This window comes from Gorilla gorilla, chromosome 3 (genome assembly GCF_029281585.2).
Source record: "Gorilla gorilla gorilla isolate KB3781 chromosome 3, NHGRI_mGorGor1-v2.1_pri, whole genome shotgun sequence".
Lineage (NCBI taxonomy): Eukaryota > Metazoa > Chordata > Mammalia > Primates > Hominidae > Gorilla > Gorilla gorilla.
The window spans coordinates 161082019-161102257 of NC_073227.2; the positions used below are offsets into that span (position 1 = coordinate 161082019).

General features: G+C 44.5%; 1 protein-coding gene across 1 annotated transcript; it reads right to left on the bottom strand.

Moving 5' to 3' along the window:
• Nucleotides 1-3718: 3718 nt before the first annotated feature.
• On the bottom strand, nt 3719-18085 carry LOC134758406 (uncharacterized). The gene is made up of 5 exons (XM_063705707.1): nt 17942-18085; nt 16075-16215; nt 13152-13314; nt 11278-11417; nt 3719-5250 (listed from the first exon to the last, which is right to left on the bottom strand). Exons 1-5 carry the CDS (start codon nt 18083-18085, stop codon nt 5158-5160), a joined length of 681 nt encoding a protein of 226 aa, XP_063561777.1. The 3' UTR covers nt 3719-5157.
• Between the last annotated feature and the right edge of the window lie 2154 nt (nt 18086-20239).

Consider the following 20239-nt stretch of genomic DNA (forward strand, 5'->3'; position numbering starts at 1 on the left):
GACTTGAACTGGAAGTTGCACATACTACTTCCAATTTCACTCCTTTGGCAAGAGCTGAATCATATGGCTACAGTGAGTTGCAAAGTCCATTGTGTCGTGATTTTTTTGTTAGTTTGTTTTGAGACAGGGTCTAGCTTTGTTGCTCAGGCTGGAGTGCAGTGGCGTGACTTCAGCTCACTGCAGCCTCAAACTCCTGGGTTCAAGCGATCCCCCCACCTCAGCCTCCCGAGTAGCTGGATTACAGGCATGCGCTAGCATGCCCTGCTAATTTTTGTATTTGTATTTTTATTTTTTTGTAGAGACAGGGTTTTGCTATGTTGTCCCAGCTGATCTTGAACTCCTGGGCTCAAGGGATCCACCCACCTTGGCCTCCCAAAGTGCTGGGGTTATTGATGGGAGGCACTGTGCCTGGCCATGTTGTGATTTTTTACTCACCACTGTGTTTTCCCATTAGACTGGGTTTCTTGAGGTCAACAGTATTGTCTTATTCCTCTTTATGCTTCTCTCTCCCTTTAGTGCCTACCTGAGAGCCTGCTACAGAGCAGTCCCTCAGTCATTGCTTATTTAGTGAAATAAATCAAACTTGGTATGCGTCTAGAATAACTGAATGTTGGTAAGGCAGATGTTTGTCAAATGCCTGTGTTTTCATGGACTCCTAAAAAGAGCTAATTAAGTCTTTTTGACTTGCTCTGTATATATCACCTTATAAAATTCATCATGAAAACACATCGGGCAGATTTTAACTGAGATCCACATATAGACTTTAGGAAATGTGTTATTCTGAGGAGACGCTTCATGAGATTTTTTCAAAGTAATTTGCGACCTGAAAATGTTTAAGAACCCCTCACATGGATGTGGAGATTTGAGGGCTCCCAATACATTTGCGGAAATTCAGAATGGACAAATAAGGCAAAAGACGGAGGCAGATGGAGGTCAAATTTCATCTATATTGCTACAAAAGTTACTACTCAAGAAATATGGCTTATATGTTTTGACAAGTGGTCTTCTGATATTGAATACAAGATTTATGCACATTTACTCACTCCTCAGCACGTGGTCTGGGCATCCCATCTCATCCTCTCTCTATAGGAGAGAGAGTCTGTCCTGGAGCAGGCAAGTAGAGCGTGTTCCTCTGGGCAACTTGTTCCCCACAGAAGAAAAAGAGAGGAGGAAGAGGCGAGGTGGCACTCACCTAGGTTTTTTCCCCCAAGTCCCCATCATATTAGGTCACTTTTTCTTCCCTCAAATGAGGAACAGGTGTGGGGAGAGAGGCCAGGAATTTTACGCTAATGAGACTCCTTCTACCTGGAGGGACACATCAGGTGTGCAGAAGAACGGTTCTCCCTTAACAGTGAAGATTGAAAGACTGATTTCTGGTAATGAGTCCCTCGTATGTTCACAGAAAAATGAATAGGTTAGATGAAATAAGCTCCAAAGCCATCCCCAGGCTCCACATATGGGAAACATTTCCAGTCCTAATACTCATGGCTTACATTTTTGGTTGTTTGGGTTATGTAGGGGCATACTTAGGCAGCGCTGTTATTTCTTGCTTTGTGGCCTCAGTCTTTTTCATCCTGGATCCCAGAGAACCTGACCTGGCCTGCAAGTTCCTCATCCAGCTGGAAGCAGGTGCTGGGGAGCAGGTGGCCTCCCCCGTATCTCCAACTCAGGACCACCTGGGGCAGGGGGAGTGTGGCGTTTCACTTGAGCCTTCTCCTTGCCGCCTCACTAGCTTACTTAGGAAAAGCAAGAGAAATGGGAAATGGGAGTTGGAAATGCAGCCAATCAGCAACGGAAGAGCCTCTGGGGAACTCAAGGGGCGAGAGGGGACCTTAGTATCTCAGCCTCTGACCTTAGTTATCCCTGTTTGTGGGGGAAAATGCATTTTCCTGTTTTGAGGGCTCTCTACAATGCATCTCATGCAAAAAGTGAGGAAATTGGGTATCCTATATACATATAAATAACACCCTTAATCATCATCGACCAAATAGGCTACACTGCCCCCTTATGATGTTTCAGGAAAGCAATCTGGGCATTCCCATGGCCTTTGGAGGGATTTTCCATGATTCTGTAAATCCTTGAGTAATATTGAAGCTCTGTAATAACACCAAGCTACTTTTGCATTTATTCTAGTCTTAGGTTTGAACATTATAATATTAGTTGTTTAAATTTTCATAGAGTCCATGGTTCAGAAGAGTTCTGGGGAAATCATTTAAATTCATCCTCCTGCAGGTCTCTTGATAGGGCTGCAACTTGGCTAACAAAGACAAATGGCTTTCTATCTGATTCTGAAAGGTCTCCAGGGGAAGATTCCATAATGAACCACAGTAACCATGAATTGCTAACATGAATGTGCCCCACTTTAAGAAAACCTGACATGTGAAAGCCTATGTGGCAGGATAATTTATTGAGATACTAATCTACGCTTTGTTCTCTGTAATTTGCCTCCCCTGTCCCACCCCCCGTCCCCATGAAGGTAGCCAGTTCTGTTTCCCTTCCTATGGAGGTGATAGAGTTTACTTGTGCTATATTCCTATTGCTTTATTAGACAGATGCACAGAGAAAGAGAATATGCTTACTCATGTGCTAATGCTAAAGTCAAACTCCTCAAGTAACACTATAGGGAGGCGATGCTCCTTAGAGGATGCAGCTCCACCTGACTCTTCATCGTCAGCTGTGTGTTCTTAGAAAATGGCTTTTATCTCTTTAACCTCTGTTTGATCATCTGTAAAATGAAAGGTTGATTTAATGACATTCAGGTACCTCCCTGCTCTTGATTCTGTGGGATTATCAATCTCTTAAGCTCCGACTCCCAGGACAGCTGTGGAACATTTGCTTAAAGGTTTTGGAGTTGGGTGGCCAACTTCAGTAAAGGAAACAGTATATGCAATATTTGTGACATGCTTATACAAAAATAAAATTTGCTCTTTGAAATCACATTTAACTGGGCATCTTATATTTTATCTAGCAACCCTATTTGGGGTCACCTGCATTTGGGAGATGGAAGGCTGAGGGAGAAGAAGTTTGTTTCTTTTCATTGCCATCAAGATTGGATCTAGCATTCAAGAAACAGGTTTATATATTTTCTTTCTCTGTAAGCATTTCCATCTTATTTTTAAGCTATCCTAGCACAATTTTCATTGAAATCTTCAAAATTAATATTTAACATGAAAAAAACAAATGAGACCTGCCCGTTTTACAAAAGGCCAAATTTTCTATACCTTATAAAAATTAGAGAGCAGACCAATAAACCCTAAAGCAAGAAGAGACCAGCTGCTCAACTGATCAAAATGATAGAAGTTCTTCTACATCACCTCTCCCAGCGAGGGTATGACTGGTGTTACCGGTGGGAGTTATATTTTTGTCCTGTCCTCAACATTTCTATGACACAGGAAAGCAAATGGAGTCAAAGTTCTGATTACTTTTTCCTATAACACTACAAGCATTTTTTTTAAATGTCCTTCTGAACTCTCCATTCCTTAATTTTGGAATTGCATTGAATGTCATCATGCTATGATTTAAGGAAATCATCTGTAAATCAAAACAATCTTGATGATACAGGTTGGGCTCCCTGTGATTTCTTGACACAAAACAGGTCAGGATCTAAAACTGAATGTGGAAAGAAACATGATTTATATTTTGTCCAATTAGCCCATATATGACCTTCATGTGAAAGGAACATGGCCTTGGATAAAAAGACTCTCTCACTGATTTATCCCATTTTTAATCAAAGTAAGGTACCAACACATGCAGGATGTAGTAATTCACAGTCTCAAGATTAAATGCTGATAAAAATTTGTAGCAGTTTTAGCATCAAATATATCCTCACCCATAACAAGGAGGTCACTCTATTAGTGAGCAAGTCTGGGCACAAAATGGGGAAGTCCATTGTCCAGTTTGAATAATGTAGTGGAATCTAAAGCTTTGTGGATAAGAATGAGTGACCCTGTAATGTCCTCGGTGCATCTGTACTTGAAGTGAGATTAACGTAAGCATGATCTGCAGGAAATAGGTACCCTTTAAAGATACCTTCAGCTGTGTGTGTGAGAGAGAGCAGGGCCACGGGGTGTCGTGGGGTAGGGGGAAAGGAGAGAAGACCTAAGAGACTGAGTGAAGGCAATTTACTTATCAATGTTCAATTTTCCTAAATGTCAACTTGATCTCTCTCTTTTCGTATGTTACAGTTGAGAAATAGGTTTGATTTGAGTCACAGGAAATAATAATTTTTAAAAAACCCAAACCATTGATTACTCTTAATTTGCTTTGTCAAGAGGCTTTGCTTTACTTGCATTCATAGGAAGGGCAAGTGGAAAGTATTTCGGGGCTATGAAAGAATGCCAGTGTGATGAGGCTGGGAAATTCGTGGGCATGGTTCAGAACTCTGCTTCTCAGATCCATTTCATAACAACTTAATATGCTCAAGTATTTTCTGAGGGGCAAGACTCTCCTACAGCATAGATTAAGTGGTCCAATTTTTGCCACTGGGAGAAGGAAAAAAATATCCAAGTAGGTAGACAACTATTCAAAAGAAACATTTTATAGATGCTTAGCTTTGGCAATGTTCTGATGCTAAGCAGGGGTGGAGAGGGTGGTGCAGAGCTACGCTCTGAAGCCTGGGGAAGCAGGGGCTGGGCTGAAAGCTGGGAAGAACTTAGATCAGATGCGATGCTGCCTAATCAAGGTTAAGACTTAGCCTGTTACCAGGGAGAAGAAGAAAGAGCCAGTGAATCTGACTACATAATTGCTATTTCTTTCAAAAAAAAAAAAAAAAAAAGATTGGGAAAAAGGGAGGAAGGAAAGGACATGCTTAGACTCTGTAGGTTATTTCTGAATAATGGAAATATTTTTAAATTCTTGTTATAATTAATCAAATCTATGTTCTTTGGGAGTAGAAAACTAAATGAATGCATCATTAATGGCTTACTGTAAAAGTACAATCATGCAAATTTAAGTCTCCTATTCATTCCAATTGAAAACTCTAATGATAATGGTTAACGTCTTGCACTTTCACTGTGTGCCAGCCATTGTGTTAAAAGCTTTCCATGCATTATTTCCCTCACAACAACAGATGAGGAAACTGAGGCTTAGAGAATCGAGGCAAACTCATCACGTCTCAAAGCTTGTATATGAAGCAAACAGGAGTTGGGTCCCAAGGTCTTACTCCAAAGTTGTGTTCAATAGACATCCTATTGTATTTCTTCCTCTGCCTCCCTGCAATCGACGTATCCTTGTAATCAGGAGCAGGTTTTTCTTAAGGAGCCAAAAGAGAGAAGAGATAATTTAGATGATAGGAGGAAAATTGTGGTAGAGCATATCTTTGTCACAAACAGGTCTTTGAAAATACCAGATGACTGAACTAAAATAAATGGGAGAGAGTGTACTTATTTGAAGTGGGGTGTGGTTTACTGCTATAGAAAACCAGCAATGGCCAAGGGGCCAGTACCTCAAAGACAAAGACCAATGACAGAGCTGGCAGGACAGTAGCTTTTGCTCACTGTATTCTAGGATGGGGTGGTAAAAAGCTAGGGCATTTTGTAAGCATCTCTAGATTGTAACTTTTGTCTTTTGGATTAAGGAGATGCCAAGAGAAGTAGTACAGAAATAGGGCTTTTCACAATTTCAGGAGATACTTAAGTCAGAATGCAGCATTTCTCTTGCAATACAGGCTAGGTAGGTTAGAAATCTCTTCCCCTTTTCAATGAACCAAGACATTGCTAAGCAGTTAGTATAGTAGCCCTGTGTTTAAGTGACACAGAGGGAAGAGCAACAGATGGTTGGAAACAGACCTGGTTTCCATCCATGCATCTCTGTGAAGGCATATCCTCCAATCTCCCAGACTCAGTTTCCTTATCTGCACCATGGTGTTAGAATGCTTACATTGCTGGGCTGGGTGCCGCGGCTCTTGCCTGTAATCCTAGCACTTTGGGTGGCTGAGGCAGGTAGATCACCTGAGGTCAGGAGTTTGAGACCAGCCTGGCCAACAAGGCGAAATCCCATCTCTACTAAAAATACAAACATTAGCCGGATGTGGTGGTGGATGCCTGTAATTCCAGGTGCTCGAGGGCTAAGGCAGGAGAATTGTTTGAACCTGGGAGGTGGAGGTTGCAGTGAGCCAAGATTGAGCCACTGCACTCCAGCCTGGGTGACAGAGCGAGACTCCGTCTCAAAAAAAAAAAAAGAATGCTTACCTTGCTGGCTTGTTGTGAGGATCAGAGATCACATACAATTGTGGCTGGTATAGAGTAGGTACTTGATAAATGGTAGTTATTACCAGCCCACCGTTTTTACTGGGTAGGTGAAAGAAGGCTAAGCCAAGAAAGGGAAAAATGTTAAAGGCTGAAAAAAAAAAACCACAAAAAACAAAAAATAGAGGGAGGGATAGGGTGGTGGCATCTGGCTTGCGAGCCACACTGTTGCCCCTCCCAAACTCTGTCCTTTTAACGAGCCATATGCAGCTTCCAACAGATGAGATCTGGTGTCTGCAAAGACAAAGCAGAGCCAAAAGGCGATGTAACACGGAATTAGAGACTGCTTTTCCCTCTAATGAGCCAGCCTGCTCATTTAGAATGCAGTGCTGTTTGGAGCCCAGACTGGGCGGCATGTGCAGCCGTGTGCCCGCCCCGTTCCTCACGTGCACATGGGTGGCTTGAGCGCACAAGCATGACTGCCAATATCACGGTTGGTTAGCTTCTGGCCCAATACTGGGCGGTGTGGTGTGTGCGGGAGGCGGGGCGCTGGAGCCGCTGTCAAGGACGACTGTGGGAGTCACGCAGCCTCTAGGCTACTTGGGAAATTGACTCTCATCAGCCAATACTCTCAAGATCTTGCTGAGTACAGAGGTACTTTGGGAGGGAAGTGAGAGAAAGAAGAGATACTAGCTGTTCCCCCAGACGGCTCCCTGACTACCCAGCTGGAAGAGCACACACATACCACGAACACATACTACACACACACACATCATGTGCACCCACCACACAGACCATGCACATACATATACCATATACCACACATGTGTACACACACTCTACACACACATCATATGCACCTGCCACACAGACCATGCACATACAGATACCATAGATCACACATATGTACACACATGCTACACACACACATCATGTGCAAATGCCACACAGACCATGCACACATAGATACCATACACCACACATGTTTACACACATACTAAACACACATCACGTGCACATTCCACACAGATCACGAACATGTAGAAACCATAGACCACACATATGTACACACACTACACACACTACACAGACCATGCACATACATATACCATGTACACACATGCTACACATACATCATGTGCACATGCCACATAGACCATGCACATACATCTACCATACACCACACATATGTACACACACTACACACACATCATGTACACATGCCACACAGACCATGCACATGCATATACCATATATCACACATACGTACACACACTACACACATGCATATGCACATGCCACACAGAGTATGCAGGTACATATACCACATGTCACACATATGTACACATACACCAAACACATGGACACACATGCATATCACACCCAGGCCACACCATATGTACACCACAAACCACACTCATGTGCATGCACTATATGTACCATGCATGTAAACATACATACTCTATACATATACCACACACATAGACACACACTATGCACATAACTATGACACACAGACCACAGACATATGCATGCACACATATCACACACCACATACACACAACATATGTGCACATACTACCTGCACCACATATGTGTGTGTGCACATGCATACCACACAGAGTGCACACATACCACATGAACACATACTGCATGCACCACACATGTACATACACCCCACACTTTACACACATACCACACACATATGCCACATACAACACATATATACATATCTATATTTATCACACACATATGCACATATCAACCCCATGCTGTACTCATGCACCACACACAGCACACACTTTTATGTATAGATACCACATAGATATTCTACACATGCATACAAATGACCTACACCGCACATCACACATGCACACCCCATGTACATGCATGTGTCACACCCACAATTCTATACATACTATGTACATGTAGACAAACACATCATATAAATACATACCTCCTACAAATCACACATATACACCTACATAAATATTACATATCACACAAATATATATACTGCACTTACAGTGCACACTTGTATACACATGCAAACACCATGCAAATACCCCACACAAAACACACACAGGTACACATCACACATGTACACATCACACACATAAAAACGCAATCCTATACACTACACACATAAGTACACACCACAAACACTACACACAAATCCTCCTATGCACACACACACATATCCGTACCACAAACATATATACACATGTACCACCCATACCACTCACATATCACACATCACATACACACACATCATACACATACATACATAACACCAAGTATATACACACAAAACACCACACAGCACACATGTATATATACCACATATACATACATGTGCCCCCACACCCTACACACACATATACAAGTTACAGACATGTACACACACCACACACATCACCCTCATGCACATACCCCCTACACATACCACACATGTTCACACAGTACACGTAAATACCCACATATATCACAAATGTCTATATACCCCTCATACAAAACACACCCCCATACCACATACATACACAGCTCCACCACATACGCATACCACACATACATCACATACATACACATGCCACACACCACATACCCGATCACACAACACACACAATGCACACACATGCAGAAATCTCTTTGACGTCCACACACATGACACACACACTCACTACTACACAACATACATGACCTCACACACAGACCATTAACACAGATGCTAGCTGACACAAATATGTCTTGCTATGTCCCCTTGCAAAAGTGTACTCCTTTGGGGACCAGGACTCTAACATTGCAGAGCCCAGAGTTGTGTGGCAGGAAGTACCAACTGAACCAGTAGTCATAGAGAGTGATATTAAGGAGGGTCACTCCTGCTTCCATTCATTGATTCCTGGACCCATGTACTTTTCCCACTGGGACACAACACCACAAAGCAGCCTCTGACTTAATGCACACACTGCGTCCTAGAGAATGATGTCCCATCTCCTCTGAGCCAGCATATCAGCTGCCCTTTTCAAGTGAGTTTTCGGGATTTCAAGGCTGGCTGCTTTTGGATGGTGTGACAGGTGATAGAGTGAGTGTGTTCCATGGCTCCACCCCCTCATTTCCTTCACTGTGAAGTGGGTCTCCTGTTGGATGCTGTATTACTTGAGATGTTAAGACTGTGGATCAGGGATACTGTAAACCCTTGGAGAGTGGTGCTGGCTGAGGCTCTGTGGGCAGACAGGGCAAATTCGTTTTGAGATTGGTACCCATACCTGTGAACTGCTGACTGTTCCAGGATGGCAGGGACCCAGTGTAAGTGACTTGTCACCAAATGGTCCATTGGGCTCCTTAAGAACTAGTGCCATATCAGGGGCACTAGTTCCAACTAGTGCCAACAGGTTGTGCATTCAAAGGCAGCAGTATCCAGATCAGCCTTTTCAAGTGGAAGCCAGCAGTTTTGGGTCCATACACAGCCTCCATCTTTGTCCCTGTGGCGATTCCATTCATGTGCTTATCCTGCCAGCTCAGAGAAAGCTGATAACAAAGACTGGCTAATAGCAGCTGGCTGCATCATTTTGTCTACTTGGTTGTTCAGTACCTCTTCTGTGAGGATTATAAGTAACACCCATTACTTTTAGCGGGTATTAAAGTGTGGTGCAGCAATCTTGACACTTAATGCTTAATGCTATATGTCCATTGACATGCCTCTACCCCAGGACTCCTCACCAATCTTTCAGTGTTTTTACTCCCAGGCTTCTGGCCAGCCCAGAGTCTCTTCTGTAATGTAGCCACTGCATGTGCAGGTGTCACCTAGCATTTTTTTGCATTGCTGTATAGGAATGAGAGCCCAGGGAACTGGTGTAAGAAAATGCTTATACTCTGGCTGCTGCAACTGTGCTGAATATAAAGTTCTTTGTCTCTGACCTTAAATCTTCTGCCAGCAGCCATACAACAGTGTCAGGATAACTTGTTAGCTTACAGGCAGGGTAAAATCTCAGACTCCTCACAGATCATAAACCAACCTTGGGCTTTCTCCTCTTTCTTTCTTCAGCTGGTCACTTGGGACACTCATTTGACAAGAGGTAAGAGCTGGGGATAGTGGATGGAATTGTGGAGGGTGGGCTCCCTGTTCATGCAACTTCCCCCATGCCTTTGGTTCCACTCATTTCCATCTTACAATAGACTACTGCTGAGCCTATGTGACCTCATGAATTGGCAGTTTCAAAAGAACCTGGATTTAGTAGGGCGCAGTGGCTCATGCCTGTATTCCCAGGACTTGGGGAAGCTGAGGTGGGCAGATGACCTGAGGCCAGGAGTTCGACACCAACCTGGCCAACATGGTGAAACTCCATCTCTACTAAAAATACAAAAATTAGCCAGGCATGGTGGCATGTGCCTGTAGTCTTAGCTACTTGGGAGGCTGAGGCGGGAGAATCACTTGAACCCAGGAGGCGAAGGTTGCAGTGAGCTGAGATCGTGCTGCTGCACTCCAGCCTGGGAAACAGTGAGTGAGACTCTGTCTCAAAAACAAACAAACAAACAAACAAACAAACCTCAGATCACAGTGGACAGTCTGTATGCATGGTCACTTGATGTTCCATGGTCCAGCATTCCATTCTAAGCATTCTGTGCTCAGAAACATGTGGGGGCTTTCTCAAAAAGCATATAATAATTTTGCTATAGATGGCATAACCTTGTTCCAGAACCCCAGAAGCCTGCATTATTGTTTTCTCACTGGGGACTTGCCATAAACTCCACACTATATCTTTTTTCTAATATTGGCTCTCCCAACACAACAGGGCTTGCTGGACCTTATGGCCTGAGTGGCAGGGCAAGCCTGCATCTGCTGCAGAGCCCATTCTTGCTCCTGGGCTTTCTGAAAGCTGGCAGTCTTCTGAGTCACCCAATATTCTTAAGTGTGGTATTGGTAGGTATGAAATGTGCTATCTCCAAAAGAAGCCGGGAGGCCTGTCAGGTGCTGTGCTTCCTTTTTTTGTGATAGGGGCTGCAAGACATTTGTCTTTTACTTTAGAGATTATATCCTGGAGTCCTAAAGACTTCACGTGGTGGCAGCCGCCTGACTCTTCATATACCTTACCTTCTGCAGGGCATGTGTCTTCCCAAGCCCTCTGGTGTACAGCAACCTCTTGTCATCTTGCCCAGTCAGCATGATGTCATCATTGTAATGGATCCATATGCCATTCTGCAGGATGTCCACAAGGTCCAGGTCTCCTGGGACTGTATTATGGCAGAGGGTGAGTGAGTTTGAAAAGCACCAGAACAAAAAAGAATTATAATCAATATCAGTTCTCGGTCACCAAATCAATGACCATGTACCATGTACCTGACGCTTATTAATATGTTCTGGGAATAAAATCTCATCAGGCACTGCAGCTTTGATCAGGATTACTGCTTGGGTAAGCCTTCAGTAGGCAACGGTCATTCTCCAGGATCCATCTGATTTCTCAGCTCTACTGGGGGGGCTGTGATAATACTGCAGGTCTCCAGGTATCAATGCCAGCTCAGACCTTGTGTCTGATCATCCTCAAAATATCTGATGAATTTCCTTTCCCCAGTGTATGTAGTTTATTTAGGAAAGGACTAGAGAACTCATTATAGTTCATGCTTGCCATGGTTTTATAGTGTCATTCTACCTATGGATCCTGCCACCTTTTAGGTAAATGGGGCCCAGGTCTGAAAATCTTCTCAGACCTGGGAAATAGGTGAATGATGATGACTGTTTATTGGAACGACCACCCTCTGCCTCCTGCTCCTCTGTTCCTGCCTTCTTCTGATTGTGGCAGCATCCTCATTGACTGACCATCTCTGTTGCCCCCCATCTTATGTTCAACCACCTTGATCACGCATGCTCAAAATCTGCTTCCAGGGGTACTCTTCTGTTTTTTTTTTTTTTTTTTTGAGACAGGGTCTTTCTCTGTCACCCAGGCTGGAGTGCAGTGGCACGATCTTGGCTCACTGCAAACTTTGCCTCCTGGATTCAAGTGATTCTCATGCCTCACCCTCCCAAGTTGCTGGGGCTACAGGTGCGTGCCACCATGCCCAGCTAATTTTTGTATATTTAGTAGAGACAGGGTTTTGTCATGTTAGCTAGGCTGGTCTTGAACTCCTGACGTCAAGTGATCCACCCACCTTGGACTCCCAGAGTGCTGGGATTACAGGCATGAGCCACTGCACCTGACTGGTACTCTTCCGGTTCTTGATGGCTTATGCTATCTAATTCTCACAGCTCCATTGGGATATAATCTCCTTTTTCCTTATGAAACCCAACATATTCCTGGCTGAAGTATGCTGAAATTTCATCTTAGTTATTGGCCTGGAAGCCAGAATAAGAGATGGGACAATTCCTGAGGGGAGCACCTGTTACCTTGCCGAGGAGGGGACGTTGCTGTATCTTTCTGAATTGGAAAAATTCTAGTTCTTATTCTGGGGGAGCCACCTCTGAAAGCTCTGAGGCTTCAGAGGAATCTAAAGCAACAAAGCCCTTGGGACCATCCACCCAGATGTACCCATCTCAGTTTTTAGGGTCTCATGTTTCCCCAGCTGGGACCCTGATTTCATAGGAGATCTGAGTTGGTTTAAGCATCACTGGGGCTTTGAAACTTTAACTATCAAATTCTGAGTTGGCAGCTCAGCTGTGTCTGCTCTTCCAGTGCAGGAGAGAAGAGGCTTCCTATAAACTACCAGCAAGGCCCTCTGGCTCCCACTCTTAGCTTTTATCTGTATGTCAACTGCTCTTGGTTTCTCACGATTCCCCTGTACGACACTTGTACCACTTAGTAGCAGCCAGCAAACTCCACTGTACGTGTAGCTCATGTGTTCCCCCCTATATCCTTCAGATGTCTGAATCATTGCACATGCAAAGCCATTCTCCCCCAACAGAATGTTTCTCACATGAAATCTTAAACAACTGGGCTGCCACTAGGTGCCAGGGAATAACCATACCCCACATACCACTCAAGATGGGCTCCTCCTTGTCAGGGAGGGTCTGAGTAACCCAGTCACAAAGCCTTATCTTTACTGCCTGTTTCCTCACGTCACTCCTGGTGTGTCTTGTGTCTTCTGAGCAGGGCACGCCAAGACAGGATTGGAGGTGTAAGCTATTTGTTGAAGTAAACTAAAAGAATAAGAGAGGAGCAGGAGTTGTCAGAGAGTCTTGAGATGGAAATGCCGGTCTGACACCTACTAAGAAGAGAGGGAAAGAAGGATTGGATAGGAAGAAAGGAAGGATTGCAATGGACCACAGTGCAGTTTTAGGTAAGTCTTGGCCAGGCCAATGGGAAGACCCAAAGCCATAGTTGCTGAGTAGAGAATTCCACACCAGGCAGGAATGGATGGGTCCAGTACACCTACCATTCCCTGTCATTGGCTGGAAGCTCTCCAGAGAACCCCACAGTGTATCCAAAGGTGCAGCAGCTGAGGGCTGTCAATCAGCCATGTGCCTCCCAGCAGATCCCCTTAAAAGGAGATCTGAGTGATCCACTTCCATGGCCACTATGGTGATGGAACACCCCCACGTATAGGATTCATGGAGGCAGCCATCAAGAGGAGAGTAAAGCAGAGCCAGTGACTGGGGGCTCTTCAGAAAGGAAGGGGAAGTTGTCCAGGCAGCAAAAGCTTAGGGTGAGGGTTCCCAGAAGCCAACTTTTAACTTAGCTTTCCCCATTCAGCCATAACTTTTTTACTCCTTTGCTAAGATGGAAAGAAGTTAAAGAAGGGCCTTTGGGTCCAAAACACATTAAAAAACAAAATACAGAGACACTTGTAACCAGGGCCTAAACCCAACACTGGCAGGTGTGGTAACTACCATGGCATCCAAAGTACCGAGGCATGCTGAGAGTGGCAGCCTCAGGGACATCCCAGGTATGTCAGCCCACGTCACTCACTTGGAATGCCATTTCCCTTCAACTTCCAGTGAGTCTCTCCAATGATGGACAGGAATGTGTGGAAGCAGAATAAGGTAGTGTCACTACCAAGGAAAGATATTGAGGAGGGGACAGTAACCTGCATAATAATTCTCAGCTTACTTCCCATGGAAGTACCGGATGCCACTGTGGAATTTAAGTGATTCCTGATTTAAGACATTATTGCTTCAGGGTGTGCCTAAGCATGAAAGTCCCCTACATGCATGAATGAAATTCTCTATCTAAATACCCAATTCATTGTCAGGAAAAAATGGGCCCTAGAGAGTTTTTGTGGGTACAAACAATTGTACCCAGCTGACCAACTGACTAAATTCTCCTATTCAAAGACTTGGAGGAAATGAGTCCAAATATTGACAGCAGAAAATTTTAGTGACCCGTGCTCTGTTTCTTGGGCTAGTGGAGACCATTAAGGATTATGCTCCTCTCTAGGCCCACATCTGGCCACTGTGTTTCAAATTCTAGGTTCATGGGATTTCAAGGTTAGAAAGGACCACATAAACTGTGCCACCCAATCCACCATAAGCTGAAATGTTGATGACACTGTCATGGAGAGGTATAGACCTGATGACATCACATTTGCTTCCCTTTCTGCTGACCTGGAAACAGCTAAAAGTAGCTACTGGTCCATGCCCTGGCGCTTATAACTATTTCTTCTCCAAGGTTTTCTGTGTCCAAATGTCTGGACCCTGTGATTTGAGGTTTTACACATTGTGCATAAGTGTAGTTATCATAATAAATTTGAAATTAAACCCCATACCAGCAATCAGCTGGTATACAGCTTAGGAAATAGCCACACACCAGTTAAATAAAGCACAGTTAGGAAGCATATCTTCTGTCAAGTAACCATGCAATTAATTTCAAAGTAAAAAATAATTGGATTATCTGTGTCATGGTTTTCTTCATTAGTGTAGATAATTGGGAGATTTTAGTAGTATATTTCCTTCCCTCTTGAAGAAAATGCTTATGATATAATGATGGGGATCCCTCCCCTTCAGTTTTACACTTGGTGGGAGTTTGTAGGAGCTTACATCTGATATCTTTGGTCTATAGGTAAGGGGTAAAATAACAGAAAAGGAACCATGGTTGCCTGGACCATGGGTTAAAAAAAAAAATCTCAGAAGGCCCATCAGCACACCCCACCACTCCATGTGAATGTGACCTCTGCCGTACTTGGCCATGTGGAGGTTGGAGCCACACAGGGGCGTACTTTCTAGAAGCCAATTGTTAGAGTTGGGCTGGCCAAGTGGGATCTGACAATGGAGTAACAGAATAATTCCAGGCAGGATAGCTCCTGGGGGCAAGGGCTGAGAGACAGAAAGAACAGCAAGGACAGAGGTGAGACGGCGTGGCCCCGCCTGCTGGCTGGGCTCCGGCTCAGGACAGTTTCTTAAGTAGCGTCACAAGACCACCTGCATGAAAATCACCTGGAGCGCCGGGCGCGGTGGCTCACGCCTGTAATCCCAGCACTTTGGGAGGCCGAGGCGGGCGGATCACGAGGTCAGGAGATCGAGACCACGATGAAACCCCGTCTCTACTAAAAATACAAAAAAATTTAGCCGGGCGCGGTGGCGGGCGCCTGTAGTCCCAGCTGCTGGGGAGGCTGAGCCAGGAGAATGGCGTAAACCCGGGAGGCGGAGCTTGCAGTGAGCCGAGATAGCGCCACTGCACTCCAGCCTGGGCGACAGAGCGAGACTCCGTCTCAAAAAAAAAAAAAAAAGAAAAAAAAAGAAAATCACCTGGAGCTTATAAGGCTGCAGGTGCCTGGGTCCCTGCCACAGACCTATTTACTCAGAATCTGTGGGAACTAGGCCCAGGAATCTGCATTTTTAAAAGTTCCCTGGGTGATTGTTATGAGAATGAAGATTTCAGACTCACTGCTCCAGGCACATTGTGGCAGGGTCGATCCACATGCCTAGGTGTGAATCATTATCTGGTTGTGACAGGCGCATCACAGAGGGGTCTTCACAGCCCCCACTGGCATTAATATTCACAAGGATCAAATCCAAAATGGATTTAATGAGCATGTTCTTCGTGAGAGATGCTGTTAGGAAACTCCACACCAGCAATGGGCAAAATCTCTGAAGGCAGAAAGCCTGAAAATAAGCCACAGTTTATGTTTTCAGAACTAGTAAGGGTGGAGCGGCTGTCTTTTCTAGCTGGATGTGCTGAATAAGAACCGTGCAAAACAAATACAGTTCCCCAGGGGCGCCGTGCATGATTTATTTCCAGATTTAATGAATGGCCACGTGCCTGGGTTAGTGGAAAATAACCCACAGACTGACTCATCCCTGAAAAGTGCAGTGGAAAAGCCTCTCTCGCTGATGCCATTGAAGGACACTGACCCATTTCCACATCCTAATCTCCTGGTAAACCGGGTGACATGGCGGGTGAACGAGGTATGCAGTCTGCCTGCCTTGCCTGTGAGAACACAGTTTCTCGACATCCCCTGAAATGTCTATTGATCTGAGCATGTAGCTGATGTCAACACTGATTGTCTGAAGAGAGGCTACTCAATATCACAAGGTCATGACAAGAAAAAAAAAAACCTAATAATTCACTATCCCTGAACACAAAAGACTGGGCGTTGTTTTCTTCCATCTTAACAGTATCTTTCTGTGGCAGCTGAGTGACTCTCCTCCTGTCACTGCCCTTGCTGTGGGATTTAGGTCTTACATTCGCTTTTATTTACCTATTTCTCTCCTGGCTTAACTTTTCAGATTCATGTCACAGCAAACACCTGCTTTATATGCTCTGTCCCTGCTGCAGCCTCATCGCACAAAAGGCTGATTTAACTCCTCAACAGAAAGCCCTAATTTCACAAGCCCTGGGACTTCTCTGAATCACATTTTCTGTCCTAAGTTAGCAGCACCATTTCTCCCATGAAATAATGTTTATTGGTGCTTAATTGATTGAATTGGCACCTGCCTTGAAGGTGTACTCTTGGGCTTCATGAATTTGTTGCTGTTTGCAAGGTTTTTGGAGAGGCGTGGAGGGAAAATGCCGGAGAGGAGAGCATTCTGGTGACTGTGGGGGGGCACTGTTGTCAGTATCTGCTGCCGGAGCCCACGCAGCACTTACAGATGAGTCACACAAAGCACTGCACCTCCCCAGGAAGGGCGGCCACCTCGAGGAGAAGCAGGTAGTTTTTCATAACACAGAGTTGGCTCTATCCTTATCTCTGGCTACTCCTACTCAAAATTATAAGGTAGACAAAGTTTGTGTTCAGAGCTACCACTCTCTTCATTTTTTGCATGGTATTTGGTCCTTTGATTCATTCATTCTCTCCTGCCCTCCCACACCCTTCCTTCCTCTCCATCCTCTTTCTCCCTCCTTCCCTTGTATAGGAAAAACATTTCTTGCTTGCACCCTGCTGTCAAAAAGCATAGGATAAACTGATTTATTAATACATCAAGGAATAAGTGACTAATAAGGCGAACATTCCTCAATAGTATGTGTATGATCAGAGGAAAATTTTAAATCAAAGGAAAAAAACAATATGATGGTGAAAATTCAAACACCATCACAGAGGTGCAGGAGACAGTGGGGGGAGGGAGGCTCTCCATTGTTCCTGAAATTACAAGACTCGTTAACTTCCTTCTTGCCTTTTCTTTAAGGTTAATAGAAACCCCCGTTTCTTGGATCACATGTCACAGGTATCAATTTCATTCCACATATTCAGATGTGTCTGAAACATAATTCTTTGTTTCCCTTTCTTTCTTTTTAAGCCTCCATTCCTCTGGGGTTGTAGAAATTCAATCTAAATTAATTTAGCTTATCTCCCCACCCTCCCCCAGCCCCTTTCCTTGGGGTTGCATTTACATTTGGAGGCTTAGGCAGTGCCAGGTATTGGGAAGGGGACATCTGGTCCTCGGGATCGTTCGCCATCCATGCTGGCCTCCCCGGAGGTGTCCACCTTGCCATCTGGTCTTCAGTTATTGGTTCACCAGGTGGCTGCTGAGTCATCCCTGGTTCCTGACCATGGGCTCTTCGCATCCAGCTCTCTCTCTCAGCTACTTCCAGGACTCTCCTGGGCACAAAGGTGTTATCTGTTTCTGTCACAGAATTCTGGGCCTCAGAAATCTCCAAGAGACTGTCCAAAAGCCTTTCTTATTTCTTTGCCACTCGTGTGATCATACCAGTGCCTCACACTAAGTCGGCACACAAGCATACCATTATTCTGTGGGATCATGTTGCTTTCCTGGGCTCCAGCTGGGAAACTGAATGCAAGTTCCTTCCTTCTGCAGGCAGAACCAACCAAGGTGGGTAAGGAGGACATCTGCCATTTCTCCCCATGCCCGTGCCAGGCTAAGCTCCGGAAAGGAGGCTCTGGAATGTTTCTTGGGGACCCACCAGCCTCTGAGTTCTTGGGGACCCACCAGCCTCTGAGTTCTTTCTTCCAGCTCCCTTCCTTCCTGTGGCCAATCAGTGACTCCTCTTTTCTCTAACTTTTTGCTGTGTTATCTTTTCTTGAAGCCAAAAATGTGAAGTGACTGAATAGAGGGATGACCCAAGGGATGGAAGATAAAAGGTGGACAAGAACTGATTTCTTAAAATTTTAATTAATAAATTAATTCATTATTATTATTTTCTGAGACAGGGCTTTACTCTGTCACCCAGGCTGGAATGCAGTGGCACCATCATGGTTCACTGCAGCCTCGTCCTCCTGGGCCCAAGCGATCCTCCCACTTCAGCCTCCTGAGTAGCTGAGACCACAGGCGCACACTGAAATGCCTGGCTAATTTTTTCTATTTTTTGTGGAGACGGGGTCTCACTATGTTGCCCAGGCTGGTCTCAAACTCCTAGCCTTGGGCAATCCTCTCACCTCAGCCTCCCAAAGCTCTGGGATTACAGGCATGAGCCACCATGTCCAGCTTTTTAAAAAATTTTTATTTTTTGTGGGTACATAGTAGGTGCGTATATTTATGGGTTATGTGAGAAATTTTAATGTAGGCATGCAATACATAATAATCAAGCAATTGATTTCATTTTAAAAATCCAGCAAACTGAAGAACACTGTGCTAGCCATTGTGAGGGATGTAAAGTGTGGTAAAGCATAGGCCCTGCCTGTGAGAAACATACACAGAAATGTAGTGCTAAATGCCAACTCAGAAGTCATATGAATTCATAAGGAAAGAAAAATCAGTTCAGAATTACCCTCACACTTTACCATTCTTTTCTTTTTTCAAATTTTTTCTCATAAAGAATTGGGACTGTTCAGCTGCCAGTGGGAATTTCTTAAAGTTAGAAGCTAAATAGAACACTAGTCAGAGTCTATATCAACAAATGTTGCTATAGCTCAAATCTGTGATTCAACTGGAGATATCAAAGCTTTCCCATGGAATTTACTTACTTTGAGCAGTACTGGATACAAATGAATTCTAAGACAACTAAAGCATTTGTACACCCCTCCCCCATTAGAATTGTGACGTCGTTTGTCTTTTTATTATTTATGAGACTTTATTTCTAATATTAAAAATTTAGAGCAGTAGTCACACAATTTGGGGACTAATGTGGAAGGCAATGCTTGTAGTAGTGAGGGTGAGCAGGGCTGGCTGCTGCTGTCATAGCTCAGCGTCTCAGTGCCTTAGCACAACGATGCTTATTTTCCACCCACTTCACAGTCCTTTGTTCTCCACAGTCACCTGTGGCCCACCCTCTGCCTTTAAAGCATGGCTGCCAGGTTCATCCTGGGTATGAACACTAAGTCCACTAATGGGGGTAAGAGAGTGTGCAAAATCACATCACAGTCTTATAGGCCCAGCTTTGAGGTAATACACGTTGTTCCTTCTCATTTTCAGTGGCCAGAACTCAGTCATATGGCTCATCTAATTGAAGGGAGCTGGAAAATCTCACTGGCTGTGGGTCCTGGAGACAAAGGCCACAGGTTTGATGAGCACATGGCATCATCTCCGCTTTATTTGTGAGCAAAATTCTCTAGCTGCATAAGGCTCCCAGTGATTAAAGCTTTGCTAGCAAAGAACCAGAATTGTTTCATATCATAAAGATGGCTGGAGTGTCAGGGAGATATGGCGCTTCCCTCTGTCTCCCTCACTTCCTCGCTCCCCTTCCTGATCTCAGTCTGCCCTGCTCAGGAGGATGGATCAGCAAGGCTAGAGC

Bases quoted from the DNA above. Each gene is read 5' to 3' on its own strand.
- LOC134758406 (XM_063705707.1), bottom strand. From the start codon at position 18,085: ATGACTCAGCAGCCACCTGGTGAACCAATAACTGAAGACCAGATGGCA. The intron at 13,315-16,074 runs GTGATGCGCCTG...TTATTCTTTTAG, and splicing joins GGGGCTGTGAAGACCCCTCT to TTTACTTCAACAAATAGCTT. The intron at 11,418-13,151 runs GTATGTGGGGTA...GCCATAATACAG, and splicing joins GGAGGAGCCCATCTTGAGTG to TCCCAGGAGACCTGGACCTT.